The sequence below is a fragment of the Aphelocoma coerulescens genome, chromosome 1 (assembly GCF_041296385.1).
Source record: "Aphelocoma coerulescens isolate FSJ_1873_10779 chromosome 1, UR_Acoe_1.0, whole genome shotgun sequence".
NCBI classification, from domain to species: Eukaryota; Metazoa; Chordata; class Aves; order Passeriformes; family Corvidae; genus Aphelocoma; species Aphelocoma coerulescens.
The window spans coordinates 10,330,940-10,354,062 of NC_091013.1; the positions used below are offsets into that span (position 1 = coordinate 10,330,940).

The following is a 23,123-nucleotide window of genomic DNA, read 5'->3' on the forward strand; positions in this document are numbered from 1 at the left end:
CATAGAAGTGCAACTTTGTTTATTATTCTTTTTTATTCATAGAGCCTTTTAAATTTGTAAAAATTAAATTACTACTTTTAGTGCATCAAAATACAAAATATTGCATTGATAATCCATTCTTGATGTTGAACTTCATCAATTTAGATACTCAACTGAGTTTTTTATATTAAAGTACAACTACTTTCACTGAACTCATTGGGCATAGCCCACATTTTTAAAATCAAGCAGTAAATTTATTGCTTTATGAAAAATCTTTGTGCTTGGTAATAAGTAGTACAGAACATTATTTATCAAGGCATGGAACATAAGTACTTCATCTTTTTTTCTCTATTTTTAATTTATATGAAACGTGATATTTCTTTCTTATATTTTTAAGGCAAATTGGGATTTCTCTGTAGAACCTTATTTACAAAAAGGAAAATAAACTACTTTTTTTGACTTTTTTCAGTCTTTGGAACGTTTAATGAGACATCCAGAAGATAATCGCAACCAGATTCGGGAACTGGCTCAGACTTTGACAGATGGTGGAATCTTGGATGAATTGATCAATGAGAAACTTGAGAAGTTCAATACTCGATGGGAAGAACTTCAGCAGGAGGTATATTTAATGGTCCTCCCATTAAGTAGAGGACAGTCTAACACCATTTAAAAAATAAAAAAGTTATTTTGTTGGTACAGCTCCTGAACAGGTCACAAACAAAATTTTACATTAGAAGTGGTTTCATGGGTGTGGTGGGCTAACTCCAGTAGGCAGCATAGCATCACAAGGCTCCACATCTCCTGGTGCTTTGACAGAGATTTTAGAAAATGCAAAAGCAAGAAACCTCATGGATTGGGATTAGGACGATTTAATAAGTCAAAGTAAAAAAGGGTAAAAGCAAGTGATGCAGAAGAAATTACCCCCAGAAGACTAATACTCAACCAGTCCCCATGCAATGACAACTTTGAAAACACTTTCCCCCACCTCTTTTTATTGTTGAGCATGACCCTGTGTGGTGCTTAGGTCAGCTGTCCTGGCTGTGTCCTTTCAAAGCCCCTTGCCCACCCCCAGCCTGCTCGCTGGAAGGGGCAGGGTGAGAAGGAGAAGTCCTGGGCACTGTAGAAGCCCTGCTAAGCAATGACTAAAACATCCCTGTGTTATCAACACTGTTTTGGCCACCAATCCAAACCACTGAACCATACAGGCTGCAGTGAAAATTAACGCAGTCCCAGCCAAAACCAGTAAAATAGGTAACCCCAAAATTTCAAAACCAAAGTGACCATCTAGTGGATTTAATCTTAAATTGAATACATAGGATGTTTTCTCTGACAAAACTCTTAACGAGAAGCAAATTATTTTAAAAATGAAATATGAGTAATATCTTTTGCATATATATATTTTTCATTAAACAATAAGTGTACTTGTATCAATGCTAGATTTGAAAAGACACTTCAATATAGAAACACATAACACAAGGAGAGCCAAATCTAACAATATGCTATAAATATGAGGAGGACATCAGCTCAGTACTTGGTGAAGGTCAGAAGTAGTTATTAGGGAAAGACCTAGCAAAGGACATAGATAGCCCCTTTATGACTGTAATCAGAACATTATGAAAGATGACCTACAAAAACTGTCAAAAATTACTCGGTTACAATGATATAAATGATGCAGAAGTGCAGATTTTTGGAAAGCAGGTGTATTAGAAGGATGACAATCTACATAACAACGAAAAAATTTTGCTTCTTTTGTGGTGCTTGAAATATACTTATTCTTGAAAACAGTGGAAGTAAACACACTACAATAAAAATTACGGGAGGGTCCTCAGCTGTTCTGAGAATAAACTTGAAGGATGGGGAGGGAAAGAGCCCAGTCGGGGAAAGAGCCTGGAGCAGTGCAGGCATTCAGGTAATTCTGTGTAACTGGAAAGTGTCATAACAGAAATGTAAATAGAAATTTCTGTATACCTGCTCTTTTTTTTAGCCTTTTTTTTTTTTTTTTTTTAATATAATCTCACTTCTGTGAGTTTATAAAAATTTATGGACTCTCTGGAATTCTACTTCTTTGTATTTGTCAATTTTTTACTGACTTGAAGGAGAAAACTAGGAACATACAGAAGGCTTCCAGGGTATGAGAACAAGACTTTCAAATAGTCTTTCTGAGTGATAGGTGAATACTATTCAGTCACCACTGATAGATATTAAATCAAAATTCATAAAACTTCAGGGATTTAGTGTGAAAAGCATATCATGAAGATGTGTGAAATTCTGGAAATAATTTGGATGAGAATATAGGCAAAATATATTAGAAATTTGCTCATTGCTCTCCAATTTCTTTCAAAGATAGACAAATTGGGGTGGAGGGCTTCTTTAAAAGCTTCTTTGGAAGCTTGATCAGATGTTGAGTAGTTAAATACTAATGGTGAGATCTTAGAAGTGGAAAAACATACTTTTTTTTTTTTTTTCATAGATTCCTGATACTGAACTTTCTGTGCTGTTTGTGTCGTCTCTTGAAATTCAAGCAGCATTCTCCTTGTATAAAATATATTGCAGGCACATAACACAAACCAGCTCATGGTCAAGGTCATTTCTTCACTTGGCTGATTGGTAGTCCTAAAGTGGTGAAGTTATTTGTTTCTATTTGAATAATTGTGCTGGTAATTACCAAGACAATAAGCTCATGTGGGCAGAAACTGATTTGTGAAATATTTATTCACTACTAATAGAGCAACCAAACCAACCACTTCCATATGAATGATGCTGCAAGACAATGCAGCTTTGCTGCTGAGATAGAGATTCATTTTCAAAGGCAGATAATGGCCTGTGTTTATATGCCTTATCTTCTTTAGCTAACAAAGACCGAGTGTGCTTAGTTTACTTTTGAACATTTGGGGCTGGCTGATAAGCAAAGTATACCCTATCCTTACTTTTCAAGGACTGATTCACTTAAAACTCTATATACTGGATTTAGGAAACACTGAAGGATTTGAAGCTAATATTGCAAGCAACTATCATCCCTTGTAATGCTGAAAGTGATTTAAATCCTGTCCAGCAAACTTCAAAAACGACAATCAGATATTCTTGAGTCTATGCTTGCAGAAAACTGTACAAAACATTATTGTTCACATGGGCTTTACACTAGATTCAATTATTATTGTTGGGTCCTATCTCTTAATTCCTTTTAGGACTCCCCTGAAGATTACTTTTGGTTTCTTTCAAAGAGCACGCATTCATCATTTGACACAATTTTTCTGTTTTGCTCTCCTCTCCAGAGGAGAAAGAATATTTCACACCCAATCTCCACATGATTTCTGGCTGCCAAGAGGGCTGCTTTTACAAGTTCTGAGGCATTATCTGCCTGCAGTGATAACCTAAAAAGACAGAAGAATCTTTCCTGGTATGGTTTCCAGGTTTGGAATTCAATTGATCAAATCTGAATATCACTTAATGGCTGGGAGGTCATATATTTGTAGGCATTTACGTGAAAAGCACACTGCATAATATTACTAGAACTTGCAGAAGAATTAGTTCTAGGTTGGAGGGTATTAAAAAATCATGGGTCCAAAGGTAATGTTTTGAATTTTAAAAAACATGTTTCTAATTTAGGTCTAAGCACAAACATTAATCTACTCTGAGATTAAGCAAAGATTAACATGTTCGGAATTTGATGTGAAGGGTACTGTTGAGGTCACTTCCTGCCATGTGGCCCTGGGAGAGGGGCCCTGGGGGGGAGGCACGGGGTTTCCCTGGCCCCTGGTCAGCCTCATTTCCCATTGGTTGTTTTGTGTTCCCCTGCGCGGGCAAGGACCCTCGGGTCCTGTGATTGAGCAGTTCCTCAGCAGAGCCTCGGCCATGCAGCTGGAGAAATAAACATCTCTCTGAAACATCTACCAAGAATCAGTCCATATATATTTCTTTTCCACGGCCTCCTCGTTTGATACGCGTGTTGAAGTATCCGCACTGTAACAAATGGTGCATAATGTGAGCAGAACGATCCCCGATCCGTAAGCGACTGATGTGTGAGTAAACTCTAGAAACTCTGGATTTGTCTTCTTGTTTTTGTTTTGCTATTCCATATCTAAACTATGGAGGAACCGTGGGAAGACTTTTGGCTCTCAGAGCCACATATGGACATTTATCTTAAACTTGAAAAGATTCTTGAACAACGATTTGTAAATTTTAGCTTAATTCAAGCTCAAAAGGAACTGAAACACTTCCTGGCATGGTTGCTTAAGAACTTTTTCTATGTTTCTTGGGATGTGATTCTTACCAAAGACTTTTGGAAGACCGTTTGGACACAGTTAATTTCTGAGTCAAAATATATGCTGATGGAGGAATATTTAATTACTGAGACTGTTGGGCAATGTCAGCTGTGTCTTGATGAAGGGAAGCCTGGCTCAGAGACCACGCGACCGCGGCCACACGGACCGAGCCCTCTCTGAGCAGCAGCGAGGCAGTTCCCACATGCGGGAGGAACAGCGCGAGCCGCAGTGTTGGCAGCGGAGCGAGGCGCGGCGGGAGTGGGGCGACCCGGCGGTGCCCCCCTGGCCCCGCGCAGCGCATGGTGGAGAGAGCCCCGTGAGCGCCCGACTGAGAGGGGCGGCGGCTGGCGGCGGTGAAGCGGAGCCGCACCCAGCTGAAACGTGCACTGGAGCAGGGCGCAGGGGGGTCGTTGCTCGGGGGCCCGGCCAAAACATGGGCGCAGGGCCACGCAGAGCCCAGACACGCGCCGGAGCAGCACCACTCAGAGGGCGTGCAGCAGCTGCAACGCGGGGGCCCGGCTGAGACGTTGGAGTCAGCGAGGCGGCAGCCACGCAGGACAGGCAGCCACAACAAACACGCAAGCACGTGAGAGGAGAAGTTGTAGCCACGAAAATCACAAGAACTGTGAAATGGTACAATGTCAAAAACAACTATGGATTTATAACACAAGATGATACAGGGGAAGATTTATTCATCCATAGAACTGCCATTAAAAGGAATAACCCTAAAAATTACCTGCAAAGTGTAGGAGATGGGGAAGTTGTTCAATTTGATATAGTGCAAGGAAAGAAGGGTTTACAAGCAGCAAATGTTACTGGGCCTGGAGGTATTCCAGTCAAAGGCAGCCGTTATGCACAAAATTATAAACAATATCCATTCCAGCAATTTCCCTACCCACAGCCTAATTTCCCCTTTTATCCTATACCCAATATGAACCCTTTCCTAAGTTTACCCCATCCCCAGTTTATTCCTAATCCATTTTTCACCCCATGGCTTCCCTATACAATTCCCTTTCCTTACAATGCCTCTCCGATGCTGAGGGGGGGATGAAAAGCGGGAGGGAAGAAATTAAACCCTCTCCTGCCTCAGTTTCCCCACAAAGCAGACAGGAGAGTCCTGTCTCCCTTCTGTCAGCCTGAAGATGTTCTGGAGAATCTGTTTGGACATTTAAAGACTCAGGAGGGTGGCTTGTCTTGTCTTGAAACTGTTCTTGTTATGTTTATCCAGTTGTTTGCAATGTTAAGTTCTAAATCTCTTTTTGTTAAAAATAAATGGGTGAAATGTTGGGGCCTTCGCCCCTGCCATGTGGTCCTGGGAGAGGGGCCCTGGGTGGGAGGCACGGGGTTTCCCTGCCCTTGGTCAGCCTCGTTCCCTATTGGTTGGTTTGTGTTTCCTGCACGGGCAAGGACCCTCGAGTCCCGTGACTGTAGCAGTTCCTCGGCAGAGCCCAGCCATGGGCTGGAGAAATAAACATCTCTGAAACATCTACCAAGAATTGGTCCATAGATATCTCTTTTCCATGGACCTCCTTGTTTGATACGCGTATTACAGTATCCGCACTGTAACAGGGTACAGAGAATTTGTGATATATCTCAGTCACATTCATTATAACACCAAGAGTCAGGTTAAATTTTAAAGTAATTTAAGCAAATTAAGACGGAATTTTAAAGCTTCCTAACTTTTTAGCTTTGCCTATGGCAACATTTCTTAATAATACGAGTGTATAACTGAGCCACAAAAAACTCCCAAAAAGCTAAGATTTCTGCGTTTCTTAACAGACCCTTTTCCACAAGCTGTAACTTATAAGCTAATTAATGAACTTAATTCTGCATTTTAAATAAATATACCCTGTAGTAAAAGTGCTGTAATATTCAAAAGGTTTTGTTCTATTATTCTCCCACAGCCCAACTACTGAGTACTGCCTTGACACTATTTGGTTTTAACCGTAAAACTCTAACCAACATCTTAGTAACTGCATGTGTGACTGATGTCATTAAACAGATGAAATGTCTTATTTAGTCAAAAAAGTGGTAATATCTATAAATACAACTTTATAACATTCAACATCAAGGAATTAACTATGGTCCTTCCCCTTAATATTACATTTTATATGGGTAATATGCAATGTTGCTATTTCCTGCATTTACCATTGGCTTTTGGTAGATTGTAGACAGGTTTGTGCAGAACATCATATCATAAAAAGTGTTATGTTTATCATAAACCCACTAAAAATCTATAAAAACCCTGTAGAGACTTAAATTAAAAATGTATTCCATAAATATTTTTTTTTTGTTTCTCTTTCATTGTGATAGTGCCTAACAGCAGATTTTTTTTTTTTTCTTTGAATTAGTTTTCCTTGACAGCTGTCAACATTTTGATGGCTCAGAAATAATTAAAGAGTTGGTTATTTTCCTGAGATTTTCTGTTTAGAAATTAACTGTCAGCTATTTCTCTTCAGAGACCAAAGCCTTCAGCTTTATTGACTATGATCTGATAGCAAAGCTGGAGTTTCTTGTTATCTTCTCAGACCCACACTGCAGTATTAAGCCATCTAGTTTTTTTCACAATGAAATAGAAACCCCATAATATTTCAGGAAACAAATAAATGAATCAACCAGGACGTCATAAATTAAAATACTTTTATATCATAGATACATAAAATTTCAGCTCTCAGCTCTCACATGTCTTTAAAAAATGGCATATATAGATTTTCACACAGACAGACATGGGTTGTAAGGACAAATTTGAAACTCGCCTTCAGAGATGTAAGTGTGTAGTATCACTACTCCTTTTTGTAAAGCATTCTAATGCTTATGTCCACCAACAACTCTTTTCTATGGAAAGAGAAGAAGTAAGCTTCTCAATATTGTGGCATTCCCCTTGACTGAATTAGGAAAATATTCTGCAATGCCAGTGGTAGTACCAGGGACCTACTTAGTGAAAAAGATTAAATTTTTGAATCAATTGTTGCTTATTGTAGAAATATGTTATATTACATGAGTGTATCATACCTTTTATAAGATTATTGTAAAGATTTTCATTTACATTTGGTGTGGGAATTCAACAGGGTCTTGACTTTGGGTGAACATGCAGGACAGGGTTTCCAGTAAGCAATACAGACAAAAAAATTAAGATAGCACCCATTTGTATCAGAGAAAATCATCACAACTCTGGAGGTACTATTTCCCAACATTCAGCTGTGTGGCTGTTCTCCCTTTGCAAAATAATTCCTCTCTTTTACTGCTGCATTCATGTCTTGGTCTGACATCATCCATTCATTCACTTAAGCTGTTCACAGTTTTGGGAAAAGATGTACTTTCAGCTCACTTGGAAGAGGCAAAATGTCACACAGATTCTCAGGCTGTAATCAAATTCTCTCTGAAGACAATGAAAGGGGAATTTTTTGTCGTTGTGTATGTGTTGTGTGCACATAAAGACATCACAAGCATGAATATGTATTTATCTGACTTCATATTTACTTGAAATACAAATGTAAAAATTCAGTCATACTCAGGCAACGATTTTTTGTAATTTTTCCTTAAGCTAATCTGCTATAATATTTGATCAACAAGTTTAGGAATCTTTTAATTTTTCCAGTTGTTTTCTAAAATGGGATTTTGATATACATAGTTTCTGATTATATCAGCACAAAGATGACAATTTTTCGATCACCACTTATTTTTTGTAGTGTTTTAGGCTTTGGGAATTTGCATGCATTCTGTTACTTCATTGCATGCATGCAGTCTGCTTCTAAGGCTGGCAGCAAATGTATCTGTACTTAAACAAGTCCCTAGTTCCAAATATTTAACAGAGGTTCAGAGTTTCAGGTGTTGCTATAAAACTAGTTTTTCAGATAAGACTAAATTTAATATTGAATTCTCTGGGAAGTGCAGACACTTTTTTGGATGACTCATAAGAATGGAACTTTATTAGTGTCTTATTTTAAATGGTGAGCTTTCCTGTACAGAAGGACATGGAGCGTGTGTTAGTCCTAAACAGTTAACCACAGAGATCAGTTAAGGCAGGGAGGTTCTTCCATGGTTCTTCCAAGCTTCCAGGAGGATGACCTTACCCATTAGATGTAGAAAGCTACTTATCCTGTTTCTGATCTAATGTGTCTTTCAATCTACCCTATAGTGACGCAGATGGATTGATAGTCTATATCTTAGCCAGGCTTACAAATCAGTAGTAAGTAGTGCCAAGGTAGATGGAAGCTGTGGTTTTTAAATTCAGCTGTGGTTTTTAAACTCTCTGCTTTGAACAGGCTGAGAAGTTTTTTACATTAAAATCTGCAGTCAGATGAACATAAAAGTAATTTAAGTAGCAAGCCTTAGTAATGTAGTAGGGTAATAATACCTTGGTGGTTTAGGTGCTCCCATTAACACTGACAGCATGAGTCTGATATGTAAAGCTGCTCAGTTCCACAGAAGGTTCCTGGAACTGGCAGTGATACAAGATTATCTGATCAGTTGTTTTGAAATAGCACAAAGCAGCTTACAAAAACAAATATAGAAAATACTGGTTGGATCCCTATCCTTTAACTAAGTCAAACAGCTAGCAAGAATGCTCACAAGAAATAATCTTTTTCATTTGTTATATGTGAAGCTCTGTAAGAATCTGAGCTCCATGAAGAAGGTACAGATATATCAAATATTCTCACAGAATTGCTGAGAGATATTTTTGTTCAAGGCAAGAGTGTTGTAATGGGTATGAAATAAAATTAACTTTGTCTGGCTTACCAGAGAGAAAACGTGTGATTTGACTTGAAAAATGGTAGGATACCTAGCAATGTTATTTAAAGGGTGCTTGCTTTCACCTTTGATTAATGTCAAAGAAAGTTAGTTACCTTATCCTGTGATCAGCAATATGGCTGGGCTTGTACATAGAAAAACTCTGTTGAATTTGAAGTTGTTGGTAATTATTGTGTGCTTTGTATAAAGCAGAAACTCTGCCAGGCAGTAGCTGGGGTCCAAGTAAAATATGAGTCTGCAGGTAGACACAATGACAGATGGAAGAACGTACTGGGTTATTTATTACCTGATAAATGCCTTATTAAAGTGTTGCAAATAATATTTAAAGCTGACTCATTTATGTGAAGTGTTTAATATAAGCGTGTTCTAAGGACAAATTGGATGGAGAATTTATTGCCCTCATTTTTTAAACCATAAACTGAACTCCTTTGAAAGGAAAACATCCTTCTCCAAAAAGGGTCGTGTAAAAAGCCACAGGGGCACTGCTGGGGGACTAGAAGCAAGATTCAACTTTTTAGGGTTTTTTTCCCCCACATTACAGAAAAAGTAGGCATTGTCTCTTCCAAACAGCTATTTATGCTTCATCTAAGAGAAATCCAGCTCAAGAGAGTCTTTATCCCTCTCACTTACTGAGGTGGATTGCCTTGGATAGGATTGTGATGACAGTAACCCTATTCTCAGTAAACAAAGTCTCTTGAATTATATAATAAGATCAGGAGGACCTCTCTGCCTCAGAAAGACAGCACTGTCAGGATGGTTTGATGATGGAGCTTTGCCATCTTGCACTCTGAATAGAAATCCTCAGTTTACACATTGGTTTTTTGGGATCCTTCGCTTTTTAGAACTTGTCTGTGGATCTGGGTGTTGTTTGTTTCATACCAAGAAAAACGAATGGGTGGCAAAAAGATGCGCAATTTATCCTACAAAAAGGTGGATGAGCACAAGTCAGGAGTCCTGTGTCTGATTTCTTGCCTGAATTTTTTTGGGGAAAAAAAAATGTGTGGAAAAAAATTTGTTATATGCATTATTACTGTGAATGCTGATAACGTTATCATTGTTTTTAGGCCGTGAGAAGACAGAAAAGTCTTGAACAGAGTATTCAATCTGCACAGGAGACTGACAAAACACTGCGCTTGATCCAAGAGTCTCTGGCTGTTATTGACAAGCAGTTAACAGCCTACACTGCAGACAGAGTGGATGCAGCACAGGTCCCTCAGGAAGCACAGGTAAGTTATACACATGTTGAGCTCATGTGTTTACTAGTTTTCTTAATCAACCAAAGAGTGTTTGGTTGTCCCTCGGCCTCTCATTAAAGAGGATTTGCAACGTGATCAGCATGAAAGTGCAAGTAAATTTTGTGTAGGATTACTTTGAGAAGTTTAAGCTACTCTCCTATTAAAGTCATATTTTCCTTCTGATTTATATTATATACCAGTCCAAAAGATGTAAAAAGCTATAAATATCATGGAAGACTATGCAGTAATTTTAAAATAACAACGGTAGGCAATGTGAGTCTTTAAAATCCAGCTCCCATCATAGAAAGAAGAAACTCATCCTCACTACTCTTGGATGGCTCTTTTGCAAAGCTGATTATCTGGCCTAAGGTTTGTTACTAAATTATTGAAACATAGACCACATTGTTCATTATTTCATCATGTGCACATCAATGTACTTATATTTAAACTTTCACAGCTCACATAAGTTCAATGGAAAAAGCTTTTTCCAATCTTTACACATGGTTTATTGAGCCTTTGAAATAAAAATGTTATTATAAAAATAATTATCATGTTTACACTTTCATTCTTTCTTCTGTAAAGTCTACTTTCCTGCAGCATTAAGAAGGTAAGAATATGAATGAAATGAAACCAAACATCTATGCAATAAAACTATTAACACTCTGCAATATTATATCTCAACTTTTCTGTTAATTTCATCTAAATTTAGGTAGTCATATTATGAAAGTAAACAAACAGGGAAAAAACTGCGGGGAAGTTGGAAATGAATGCTTTTATAATGATTTTAGAAGAGGCATTCAGTTGTGGTTTTTTAGGCATGTTTGTAGAGTTTTAAATCTTTCCAAAAAAATTACTGTCTTGTAGGGAATAGCTTAGATGATCTTAAATATATTCAGAGATGAATATATGCAGCCCTGAAAATAATTTCTTCTCTCTTTTCAGAAAGAAAGGTTACTACGTCTTTTGAATTAACATGTAGATAGATGTACCTTTCAGTTACTTTGTTTGTGTGTGTGCACCTTTGTAGGTGCATGCAGATATTTCTATGTGTATGTAAGGACTATAAATTCTATATTTGGAACATAGGACCACATCTGGATTCAGTCTTATTTTGAAAATATCTTTTATCCTACTTTATTTTATTTTAATTTATATCAGTATAATAACAGATTTAGACAAATTGTTTCAGTTTGAACCCTAAACAATGTTGTCTGCTGACTCTCTTGAATTATTTTTCTCCTTCCTAGAAATCTGAATGGTGCAAGCAATTTTTTAATAAGATAAAAATTAACATTTTTTTAAAGATACCTCAATTGAATTTCTCATCTTGTAATTACATAGAATGAATACATAAGAAAATTTGCTATGAAAATGTACTCTTTTTTTATGGTGTGTTTGGACCCTTGTATGCTTCACATGTCTGGGGATGCATCTGGTTTATGTGCATCCTCAGGTACTTTATCGGGAATTACTACAGACTGTGTAAAAGGAAGTAATTCAGAACTTCAGAAAATGAAGCAGCACAAAACCCAATCAACCTTAATTAGCACACTTTCATAGGAAAATTTCAGCTCAGTGCCTTTGCAGAACTTGTCATTTTTCTTGAGATTTTATTGTCTTATGTCAGGTTCACCCGATTGTATTATATCCACTGTGGGAAAACCAGCATAGAGGCTGCTGATTTTTTCCCTTTCATGTTTTTATTTTATGGTGCCAGTGAGACCTAATGAAAAAAAAACTTAATTAACAACTGAACAGGTTTAATGCAAATATTGAAGTTCTCTGAAATTCAGTTGTGAAGTTCTTTAAAATCCTTAGAGGGAAAGGGAATAAACAATCATTTTTATGTGGGTAAATAGACTGAGTCATTCCTCCAGCAAAGAGCTACCCCAGCCAGTGGCAGAGCAGCACATCTTGAATGGCCGTGTCTCCTGTGGAGATTCTGCTGGCACAGTTCTTTTGTAGAGCTGGAAACAGTTCGTTCATGTAAGATACCTACAATAGTGTCTGCACAGCTGGAATGGGAATCTTTCAGTCAGTGGTGTTGCTTTCTGGGCAGGGATCAGTTTATCCATGCTGAGGGATTTAGCAAACCATTCAGCAATATGTGTTGCTGAATATGTTCTAAAAGAACATATGGGGAAATTTATAATCAGAAAGCTGCTGAGGGCTTGGGAGCTCTGTGTGTTTGCTTCAAAAATTTCAAATCCATTTAGAGCATTGATAGGAGGAATAATCTTTGTTTCAGCTGATCAGAAATTAACCTGAGAAAATTATATTTAGCTCCTCTTTTTAAGTGAAAAGATCAGTTTAGCTTATTCAGAAACTTGACAGAAAAAAAGGTGAGTCAAATAGTGCTATTCAACTTCTCCTTAGGATCACTTTCTGAATATAAATTCTGTGTGCTTCTTACTCCACCATGTGGCGCTGAGAATTTAATGCTAGAGAGCCAGTGTTACCCAAATTACTTGGAATACAACTAAAGATGATGTATTCAGACAAAAAAAAACCTAACAGCAACCACAGAGAGAAATCAGTACAGATTCTTCAAGGTCCAATGATGACAAAACCTCCAGTGAGGTAAATTCTAAAGCAATATTCCAAAAGGAAAGACTATTTATTTGTATGCTTGATCTCATGATCACAATGGAAGACTTTTTCATTTTCTAAACTTACCCAAAAAATACAGAGAATGAAGCCATCATCACAAGAATTTGCAGTTGTTGACTTTTTATCAAGTATTCTTTAACTGTCAGGAAGAAAATAAATCTTTACCAAAATTATTACATTTATATGAGAAAACATTTTCCAAATAATTATTCGTAGCTTTGTTATTCAATGACTTCTGGTGGAAGAGAGAATTTCCACTTTGTACTTCTCCTTAGTCTGAGTGACTACATGAGCATTTTTACCTTCTAGGAGAGAAAATAGACTTATTTCATTTCTCGGCTGCATATGACAAATCACTTGTCTGTTGTTCTCCCCAGTCAAATTATATAAGTTGTGGTATGGAGAAGAACTCAATATTTTATTTTTGAAAAGTGCAAAAGTAATCTACCTTTTCAATAAATTCCTTGGATAATTTCAGTTCTGTAGTGATAAGCACTACATGCCTGGCTGTTTTCTAAGTGAAGGTGGCTATTAATCTATTTTTATAGTATCTTTGTGCTTTGTTCAAAACCAAAGTTAATGTGATGAACAGAATAGCAGAATTGTTCAGTTGCTCAAGGTGTTACTTAACAAGAATGATGCCGCACTTCATTGCCTTCAGGCTAATATTTTGGGACAAAGAACTCACAGCTGTCTACTTAGGAAAATGTTAAAGTTACTTACACTTACCTTTCCTCTCCTGGAAATTGTGAGAATTGTTTTGTTAAGCCATATGTGGATCAGTGGTCAGAGGGAAGAGCTGATAAGTATTATTCAGAAGCATAAGCTTACATTTTATTATGTGTTAAGTTTGAATATCTATGCACATTTCTGTACTATACAGGCTGTCACCCTCTAACACATCTCCATAGCATCTGAACACTGTGTTTTTAACTGCATTTATCATGTCCAGCTTCCAGTCTTGCCTTATCAGTCATGGTTCTACCCTGTTCTACATTTCTCATTTGGACTCTCCAGTGAATATTTCTTGAAAGGTAGTGTCCATAACTAAGTATGTAGTTTGAGTTAAGACTTACCTGTATGTCATTAGTGCTGTAACATCATGATCTATATGTTATATGCTTTTACTTATATATATATATATAAAAAAATAAAAATTTTGCAAATTTCCTGAAAGGTTGCCAGTGAGGGCAAATGAGAATCCTTAACCAGTAGGACACAATAATTTATGCACAACATTATTGCTTCGTTACATACAGCACATATATTCTGATGTTCTAGAAATTAAACAAAGGCAAAGGTTTTGCTCTTATTAAAAAAAAAAAAAATAGAAAAGAAATAGTCAGGAGCCACTGAGAAAAGAAGAGATGGGGATAATAGCAGAAAAAATAGTGTTTTCTTATGGATGTTAAGAAGTCAATGCAATAAATTTGTGAGTCAAAAGAGACACAAAAGTCAAAGTGGTAATTTAAAAATTGAATAATAATGGATATCCTAGGCAGGTGTTATAAATTCTTTTGTATCTCTTCAGGACGGATTTAATCTTTCTGCCTATGAGCAGCAGTAGCAAACAAATAATAATAAAAAAAAGGCTTTCCTTGCTACAAGCCTTACTAACTTTTCATTTAATCTTTCCTCTAATGTGTTTGTTCTCTCCGATTCCACATTTTGATGTCAGAGGAGATGATGCTTCATCTCTCTCCTGCAGAGCAATTTAAAAAAGTAACATAGAACAATCTCTATGCAATGTCCCATAATACCTAATTGCTTAAACCCTACCCTTATCTGTGCTGTTCTGACCTATTCAGATAAGAACTGTTCAGTTATATGCTTTCTGGAGTGACTCTGAGGTTGAACAAAGTAAATTGGAAAATGCAACCAAAAACCAGTTAGTTGATGAGGTGCAGAAGCAAACTGTTGAAATACTGGGTGTGATATTGTATATTTTTTAACATGCAGACTTGCTTCTTCCATTTATGTGCACTTCTAACATCCAAGACATCAAAAAGTTATTTGGCTTCTGGTACTAACTCATCCTAAATCACCACTAGTGTGGTCTGCGTGTAGCACAAAAATGGAAGATAATTCTGTTACAACTCAAACACACTTCAAGGGGGAATTTTAAACTCAGACAATGAAAAAATTAAATGCTCAGCAATTAAATAAACCTTCTCTTCTTGATGGAATCATTCTTTTAGTTGACCATTTTTGTTTTCTCAAATATTAAATATCGTATTTGGAAAAATTCTATTATTTGCTCCATATGTTTCTGACCATTCATTAAATAGCCTTATCAAGGAGAACTCAAAATATGAAAAATCAAAAATATACAACTATGATAATTTTAGAAGAAAAAAAATCATCTAAATTTGGAGCTTTCTGCTAGTCATTTTGCTTTTACAAATACTTTGCTTTAGGAAAATATTTTCATTCTCAAAATAGTACTGATTAATTTAGAGCCACATATATATTCTTGAAATTAAACTTAGTAAAGACTTAGTGGTTTCTTGTAGTTTTGCAAGTCTTTTTTCTTAAAATTCAATACATTTTCAATAAAAGTTGAATATAAATATGGCATAACATTCAGTATCAAGCAGTGAAAAACTGCTTTCAGTAAAGTGAGGAAATACATAACACATGATAATGGTATAGAAGTCATTATAACCACGTAATATCCATATAAAATGGGCAGTGTATTGTGTACACAGTTTTGTACTTAATAACCTATGAAAATGTGATTTAAAATACATGTATATTAATTTTTACTATAAATGTTACTGTAGTGTAAGATGAATTTATGTGCATATATTTTAAATTATACCTGGTCTTCAGAGTATCTGAAAAAATGCTGTATACCATTAAAAAAAGGATTAAATATAAAATCACTTTTTAATGCAGGAGTAGTGACCTCAAATGCATCTCATGATGGGAACATACCTTCTTGTCTTTATTTCATTGGGTAATTTTTCTCAGTAGTGCTGTCTAGCACTTCTGCTAATAATTTCAATTTCTTATTTTCCAGCAATTTAAACATAAATATATGTGAATCATCCTGAAGTATATTGTATTAATATATTTTCTGGAAATTCTTTTCCATTACATTGCACTAGCCAACACTGCTTAAGTTAATTATTTCTTGTAAGGTTGATTTATGGTGAACCAAAAAAAGCTGATGTTTTTCTTTGGATCACACTCTGATCTTGCAGACAGACTTAATGTATTTTCTAACACACATTGCTGGTTAAGTTATTATAATAATGAATTGTGTGTCATTGTGCATTTAACTACAGAAAAGTGATACTGAACATTTGGTTCTGGTCAGTAGTACACCACAAATTGTCCACTGTTTTAGATATAGCAGAGCTCTCTAAGATGGAGATGATGTTATACTTACAGGACAGTTTGATCAGTTTTCTCTCACCTTGCTGGTGTAACTGTGCAAATAATAAGAATTAAGAATAGTCAAGCAAATAACTTTTCTATTTTTTTTTTCATGATTAAATTTTAATGTTCTTACCAATGAAAACTGTTATTTTCCTTCAGAAAAAATAAATTCAGTCCCTTAATCGTCTTTGTCACCCTCCTCTGGAGCCTCTCCTGGAGCTCCATGTTTCCCTTGCACTGAGAAGCCCAGAGCTGGACACAGCACTCCAGATGCAGGGCTGAGTAGAGGGGCAGGGTCACTCCCTCGTGCTGCTGGCAGTGCTGCCCAGACTAGCACTGCTGTTCAACACATTTCAAAATCAACTGTTCCAAATAATGTAAACAGCATACAGTTTTCCTTCAAACCTTGCAGATTGCTGTCTTTGTTTTCCAACAGAAAATACAATCTGAATTAACAAGCCATGAGATTAGCTTGGAAGAAATGAAGAAACGAAACCGGGGTAAAGATGCTGCCAAAAGAGTGCTTTCCCAAATTGATGTGGCACAGGTAGGCAAACTTCATTTACTCCATTTTTCCTTCATTCATTCAAGTCAGTAGTATGAGTGGTACTATTACTCTGCCATGAAGTGTTCTTAAGGTATCTCCTCTGCTTTATCTGTTCCTTTCTAGCCAGAAGATCAAGAGTGGTTAAAGCATACCATCCATACCTTCTTACCACTCATTTTTCTGTTCCAGCCTTCCTGTCAGCAGTTCTAGGGTGTGCAGGATTTTTGTAACCAACTGGTAGGGACACTGTATAATAAGGGGTGCTTTGAATATGCTGAAGTTTCAAGACAGAAAACGACAGTGAGGCTTTTTTGATAGAATTTTTGATGTATTTGAAAATATTTGCGGTTAAAAATATGTTAAAATATTTGAAAATATTTAGTAGAACTGCATTTGAAATACAAATTATGCTGAGCTGTACAACACAGACATCAGTTTAAAATGTTAAATAATGTGTTATTTCATCTATCTTAATAGACACAGAGAGACCTTCTTGAAAATGTAGAAGATTGAATAAAAACCAGAGAAAGAAAAACATTTTACCCATTAATGATGGGCTCTTGACTATTTTGCTGGAGGGTTTTGGTGGTTTTGGATTTTTTTTTTTTGTTTTGTTTTTGTTTTTTCAGGGTTTTTTTGTAGGTGGCAAAACAAACTGTCATAATTCATTAGAAGGACAAATAATTTCATTATGGCCATTTTTTAATTCATTCCGGTCAAGAATTTCTAGGCACCTCAGTTTGGGTTTTAATTTTTATTATGGGTAACATTAATTGCTTTTTAGCAGTTAATTAATTTGCAATTAACAAATTGACTTTTTCTAATGTTTCATCTTATCTACAGAACTAGCTTTTCTTTGTTGAGAATATTTATGTTTTCTCATTTTTCTGCCTTTCTTCATACAAACTCACCTTCTGATGGTCTCCGTGGCAGCTGTGAAGTTGCCCTTATTTCATTAGTGAAATGCAGGCATTGGATGACTGTGTAAATAAATGTTTGTAAGTTCAGCAACATGCAAGGGAGCATTACCCTTTTATAGGTGCCTTTTTTATTAATCCACCTCTGTGCAGATATTTTTTTCTTTGTAAGGTTTCTCTAGATGACGATGAGCATCTGTTTGAGTTATGAAAAATTGGTGGAGGTCATCTTGACAGACTGCTTTGCTAACATTAGATAAAATATAAGCAAAACGTAGTGATTTACATGCATAATGTAAATATCAACTACCAAAACAGGTAGAAGCCAAGCCCTTCATTACAAATATTTATGACTATATTTGAAAATGTATCCTGGCTTTTTGTATTATTGTAGGCTAAGAGTTAAGTTCTGATTTTTAAATTTAAGAGGGAAAGTATGATTAGCAAAATAAAAATCTATTTCTGCCATAGTGATATAATACCTAGTTAGTCCTAAGAGACTGAGAATTGTTACATGAAAGTAAAAAAAAAGTAAAAAAAAAAGTTACATGAAAGTAAAATCTTTTCTAACAAATAGCTATTTTTCAAAATTCAGTACTGAATGCTTTTCTAGTCAACTTTTTGAATACATCCTTAATTGTCTCTTTTCTAGATTGACTAATATGTTAAAGTATGCTGAGACTTTTAGATAAACAGAATGATAAACCTGTCATTCTTCTTTATAAATTTTATATTTTAAAAATTACTTTTGGAAACAAAATGATCAAAAATGAACACATTATTCAGGTACAAAATGGCTTAATACAATGACTTCTGTGTTGTGACAGGTACATCATTTTTGTTTTCTTTATGTTCCAAGTTGTTCAAAATACCCACTTTTCTTGTTTTGCTGCTTTTAAGCATTGAGATTATATTATTTTAAAACCGTTGGAGATAAATATAAGTATATAATATAGCTGTTATTGTTATCTGTGAGAACTCGAGTGAGAGTGCTAAAAGATAATCTAGATCACACTTGTATATCAAGCTTAGTGTTTCCAACAGAAATGGTTACTGATACAGATGTGGTAATGCAAGATTCCCACAGGATTTGATCTTCATCAAAGTGAAGTGTCAGAAGAGAATGAAAAACTAATTACATACAAATTTAGTGTATGCAAACACACTGAAGAAAAATAAGACCACTTATTCCTACCCTTGATTCCTACTTTTATTCCTTTGCCCATTTATTTATTGACAGAAAGACTTCCTTTCTTATCTCATTGGATCTCAATGTCATAAAAAGCATTTAGTGAATAAATTTGTTGGAAGGAGTTGCTGGATATTTACATATTTTTCTGTGGTACTCCAGATTGTTTGCTGCTCATGATTCCTGCCTCCTTTTCAGAAATCTGATTGATGTGGGAAGGGTTTTTATCCATGCCTATGTATAGACCAATTCTATGCCTTATTACAGTATATTGAAATTTGTATAGGACAGACCACACTGTAGTGGAATAAAGAGTCCATGATTTGAAGATAAAAAAATCGGAAGTGTGTTTGCAGATGCTGAGTTCCTATTTAATTACTTTTCTTAGTGACATTTATTCTTCTTTTTTGTTCCCCAGACAGTTGAAAAACTTATTCAATAATATTTCACTCTGTACTTCTGTAGAGAAATGAGTTCTTTTTCAAGTATATAATTAAAATTCCTTTTCTTTGCTTTATTTTTAATTATTTCCCCTCCCCCTGAGCTAGGGATCATGTGAGCAAGCAGTCTAATTAATGCACAAAGATAGAAAATTGTGAAATTAGAAGCCAAGCTTGTCACAGATTTTTTTCTGCCTTCAAATTGCTTTCTTTTAATTCTAAGTCAGGCTTTTTTTTAAAATTGAAATATAAATCAATTTTATACTCTAAATCTTGGGGTTTGTGCTAGACCTACTTGCTGCCAAGCCACTTTATTTAGGTTTCTTTGAAGGTCTAAAACGTTTGTTCCTCGTACCAAGAAGCAGCAACTGATAGAGTTGAAGAGCATTCCCTCTACAATGTGGGTGGCTTATCCTCAAGCCATTGAATCTGTCTTCCACCCACACCTGTGAACAGTTTACATATTGAAAAGTACAAAACTTGTCCCTTTCTTTATGTGTCTATATGGGCTCTTTTGCCAGAGGCTTTGCTGCATCCAGTGCCTTGGATGATGGAAGAATTTTTATGCTTCAGTGAAGACCCAAGATTCTCTGCCACTGGCATCTTCCCCAAAAGTTTTATATTCTTTTAATTAAAAACTGTTGATTGGCGATGGATTCTAAGTGTTCTGTAACAGGACTAGGACTTGTGAGCATTGATTTGATTTCACACTTGCTGCTCACCCATGTTTACTTTTCAGAAAAAGCTGCAGGATGTGTCCGTGAAGTTTCGCTTGTTTCAAAAGCCAGCCAACTTTGAGCAGCGCCTCCAAGAATGTAAAAGGATTCTAGATGAAGTGAAATTGCAGGTGCCCAAGCTGGAGATGAAGAGTGTTGAGCAGGAAGTAGTGCAATCACAGCTGGATCATTGCATGGTGAATATTTAAAGATGCTGTCTTTCTATCGGCTTTATGCAGAGGAAGCTAAAAATTACAGATTATTGTCCTGAATTCAGATGAGAAACAAAGTATCAGTTACACAAAAAAATCCAAAACCCAAACAAACAAACAAAAATCTCAGAAAAACAACAAAAACCCCCTTCAAAACTCTAGCCATGCACTTTCACTATGTGAGAGTATCAGTTAGGGTCCCTTTCTAATTCTCACTACTCATCCTGCATGTGAATCTCTCTCCCTGGATTGGCTCTGTTTTCCAAAATATTCTGCAGTCATGGAACTCTGTGATGAAACCAAAAGAGGTGTTACAGGGCACAAGTTTATTCTAGCCAGGAAACACAAAACATAATGGAAACCCCTAGATTAAAACTTCCATGAGGTGGCATGCTATGACTTTGTTTCAGTTCAAGAGCAAAAGATGACCTGAACCTGTCATAAAAGAATATGCAGAAAATCTGTACATATCCCTTCAATATCACTAAAATCCTGTTCCCCTTTACTCTTGAAGGGAAGTCAAGCTAAACAAAGTGTTCTTGACGATCCTAAAAAGAAGATTGTAACAGCTAAAATAGCTGGTTTCTCCCTTTTTTTTTTTTTTTTTGTTCAACTGTATTTGTTTTTGTTTGCTTGTTTGTTTGTTGGGTGCTTTTTCCATTGTTGTTTTTTTTTTTTCCTGGGGCAATGGCATGCCTGAAGGTTTACCCCTCCCAACCTCTTTCAGATTGTGATGTAGAAAGAATTTAAATTTAAAAAAAATAAACACGGGAAAAGTCAATGTTACTGCTTTAGATCTTTGGTTTTTCTTAAATGAAATTGCTCTTAAATTAATATTCTTGTTAGAATACATTCTTATTAGAATGACATGGTAATTAGAAGCTCTGTACTGAATTAAAATGTTTTCACTCAGCAGCTGGCTTTTGCAGTCCTGATGTTTTTTGTGGAAGACTTACAGTGATTTTAGAACATCTTTAACTACAAGGAATCTCATAATTTTCCTATTTTCAAAATCTAGTTCTAGTATATCATCAGAATGTAGACAATGTGCAGCTTCCTAATTTCTTGACAGGTTTTCAGTAATGAAAAATTTATCATCATATTAAGCACTTAGTAAGCAGGTGGTCTATATACATACGACCTTGAAGCAAATAAAATAGTAATTGTACATTTTAGGTCCACTTAATTTTGTTACTTTTTTATGTAGGTTTTTTAAATTAATTAAATTTTTTAGAGTATGACACTTACTAAAGGTAGGGGTAATCCTCTATCCTTCCAGTCTCTAGGTTTAGCAGTATGAAAGAAATGACTGATTTTACAATTAGTGACTATTTGTAGTTCAAATACATCCAACATTCTGTATGAGTTGACAGAAGACATCTGTTGTAGTTTTAAATACTGCATTATCTAAGTTTGAGAACAACCTCTGTCACAGCCTAAAAAAATTAGTAATGGTGTGTACTTTTTTATGTAAAACATTTCTAACACTGGTTTTAGTGACATATCTTTGAGCTCACTCTTCATAGAGGTGGGCTGTTCTGAGTTTGTTCATTTGGATTCTGAATACCTTCAATGGTCTTTTCTAGTTTTCATCTTTTAATGGTGGTGTTTCACTTTTATCTTTGTATTTGATTAGAAATTATATAAAAACCTGAGTGAGGTGAAGTCTGAAGTGGAAACAGTGATAAAAACCGGGAGGCAGATTGTTCAGAAGCAGCAGACAGAGAACCCAAAGGAACTGGATGAAAGGCTTACAGCTTTGAAGCTGCAATATAATGAATTGGGGGCAAAGGTAAGTGCTATGTTTTCAAAAGAAAACCATGTACTGGCAAAGGGAAAAATAATCTTGGTGTGGTAAGGAAATGGGGTTTTTTACTGGTTCCTTTCAAGGTTCTCCCAGTAGGACAGAAGGAATGGAGGCAAAGGCAGTCATCAGCATGGCTATTCAGTTTCTCTGAGGAAAAAAGCAACCATCTAGGAAAATAAAAATTTCTTTTATTACAATTTAAAATTTTACTTTCTTAGTAAGGTAGTTTTTTTTCTTTTGACTTCACTGGTTTTTAGAGTTCAGATGGGCAATGTTGTTTCATTTTGATGCCTCAAAGAGTTACTTCAGAAAATTACTTAGATTAAGTTTTACTTAAAGAGCTACTTCATAAAAGAGAAAATTCTACCTTTTAAATTCATTCTGCCTCAGACTGTACAGATCTTGAAGTATATAATTTCCATTTCTTGCTGTTCAAAAATCTGTTGAACAAAAAGCTCTTGCCACTGAATCTTTCCTTGGGAGGCATTCGTGTACCACCATGCTTTGTGGCTTTTGCACTTGCACCTGGTCAGTTTTTGACATAACTATTCCCTGGTTTAAATTTCAAGAACCCTGACTTGCATTTTCACTGTAGCTTAATATGTAAGCCAGTTCCCAATGGGAAAAGGTTTTGTTTACTCAATTTTTCCTAAAAGTCAACTAAACAGAGTCAGATGGACAGACTCCTAACCAATATTAACAACACTCAGAAGAGGAATTGTGGCACTGTCCTAAAGAACACTGTCCTAAATTTAAAGAATTCAGTTAACAACTATCCTTCATTAATCCTTTTTCTCCCTCTTGCCCTCATTAGAACTATTAAAAGAACTAAAACTGTAGAGTAAATTTGGTGCTGTGACTGGATGACTGATAATTGTGAATGACAGATAATACCTGTCTGTTTATTTCTCAAATTTATACATTTGAAAAACACAAAACAGAACAGGAAGCAAATTCCTAAATTTTTAGATAATAAATTATTTAAATCATAAATTATTAATAGCTAGGAAAATGAGCCCATGGTAATACTGAGAGTCAGTATGTGGTTTAAACAGATAATGAGAATCAAGCCC

General features: G+C 35.8%; 1 protein-coding gene across 11 annotated transcripts in view; it reads left to right on the forward strand.

The window, feature by feature from the left end:
• DMD (dystrophin) overlaps window positions 1-23,123 on the forward strand; it is a 1,181,986-nt gene that overhangs the window by 529,941 nt on the left and 628,922 nt on the right. For all 11 annotated transcript variants that reach the window (XM_069032076.1, XM_069032238.1, XM_069031841.1 and 8 more), the window contains 5 exons: window positions 449-598; window positions 10,058-10,219; window positions 16,659-16,769; window positions 20,055-20,228; window positions 21,880-22,035. In XM_069032076.1, the coding sequence (XP_068888177.1) occupies window positions 449-598; window positions 10,058-10,219; window positions 16,659-16,769; window positions 20,055-20,228; window positions 21,880-22,035 (753 nt within the window). The remainder of the gene's footprint in view (window positions 1-448; window positions 599-10,057; window positions 10,220-16,658; window positions 16,770-20,054; window positions 20,229-21,879; window positions 22,036-23,123) is intronic.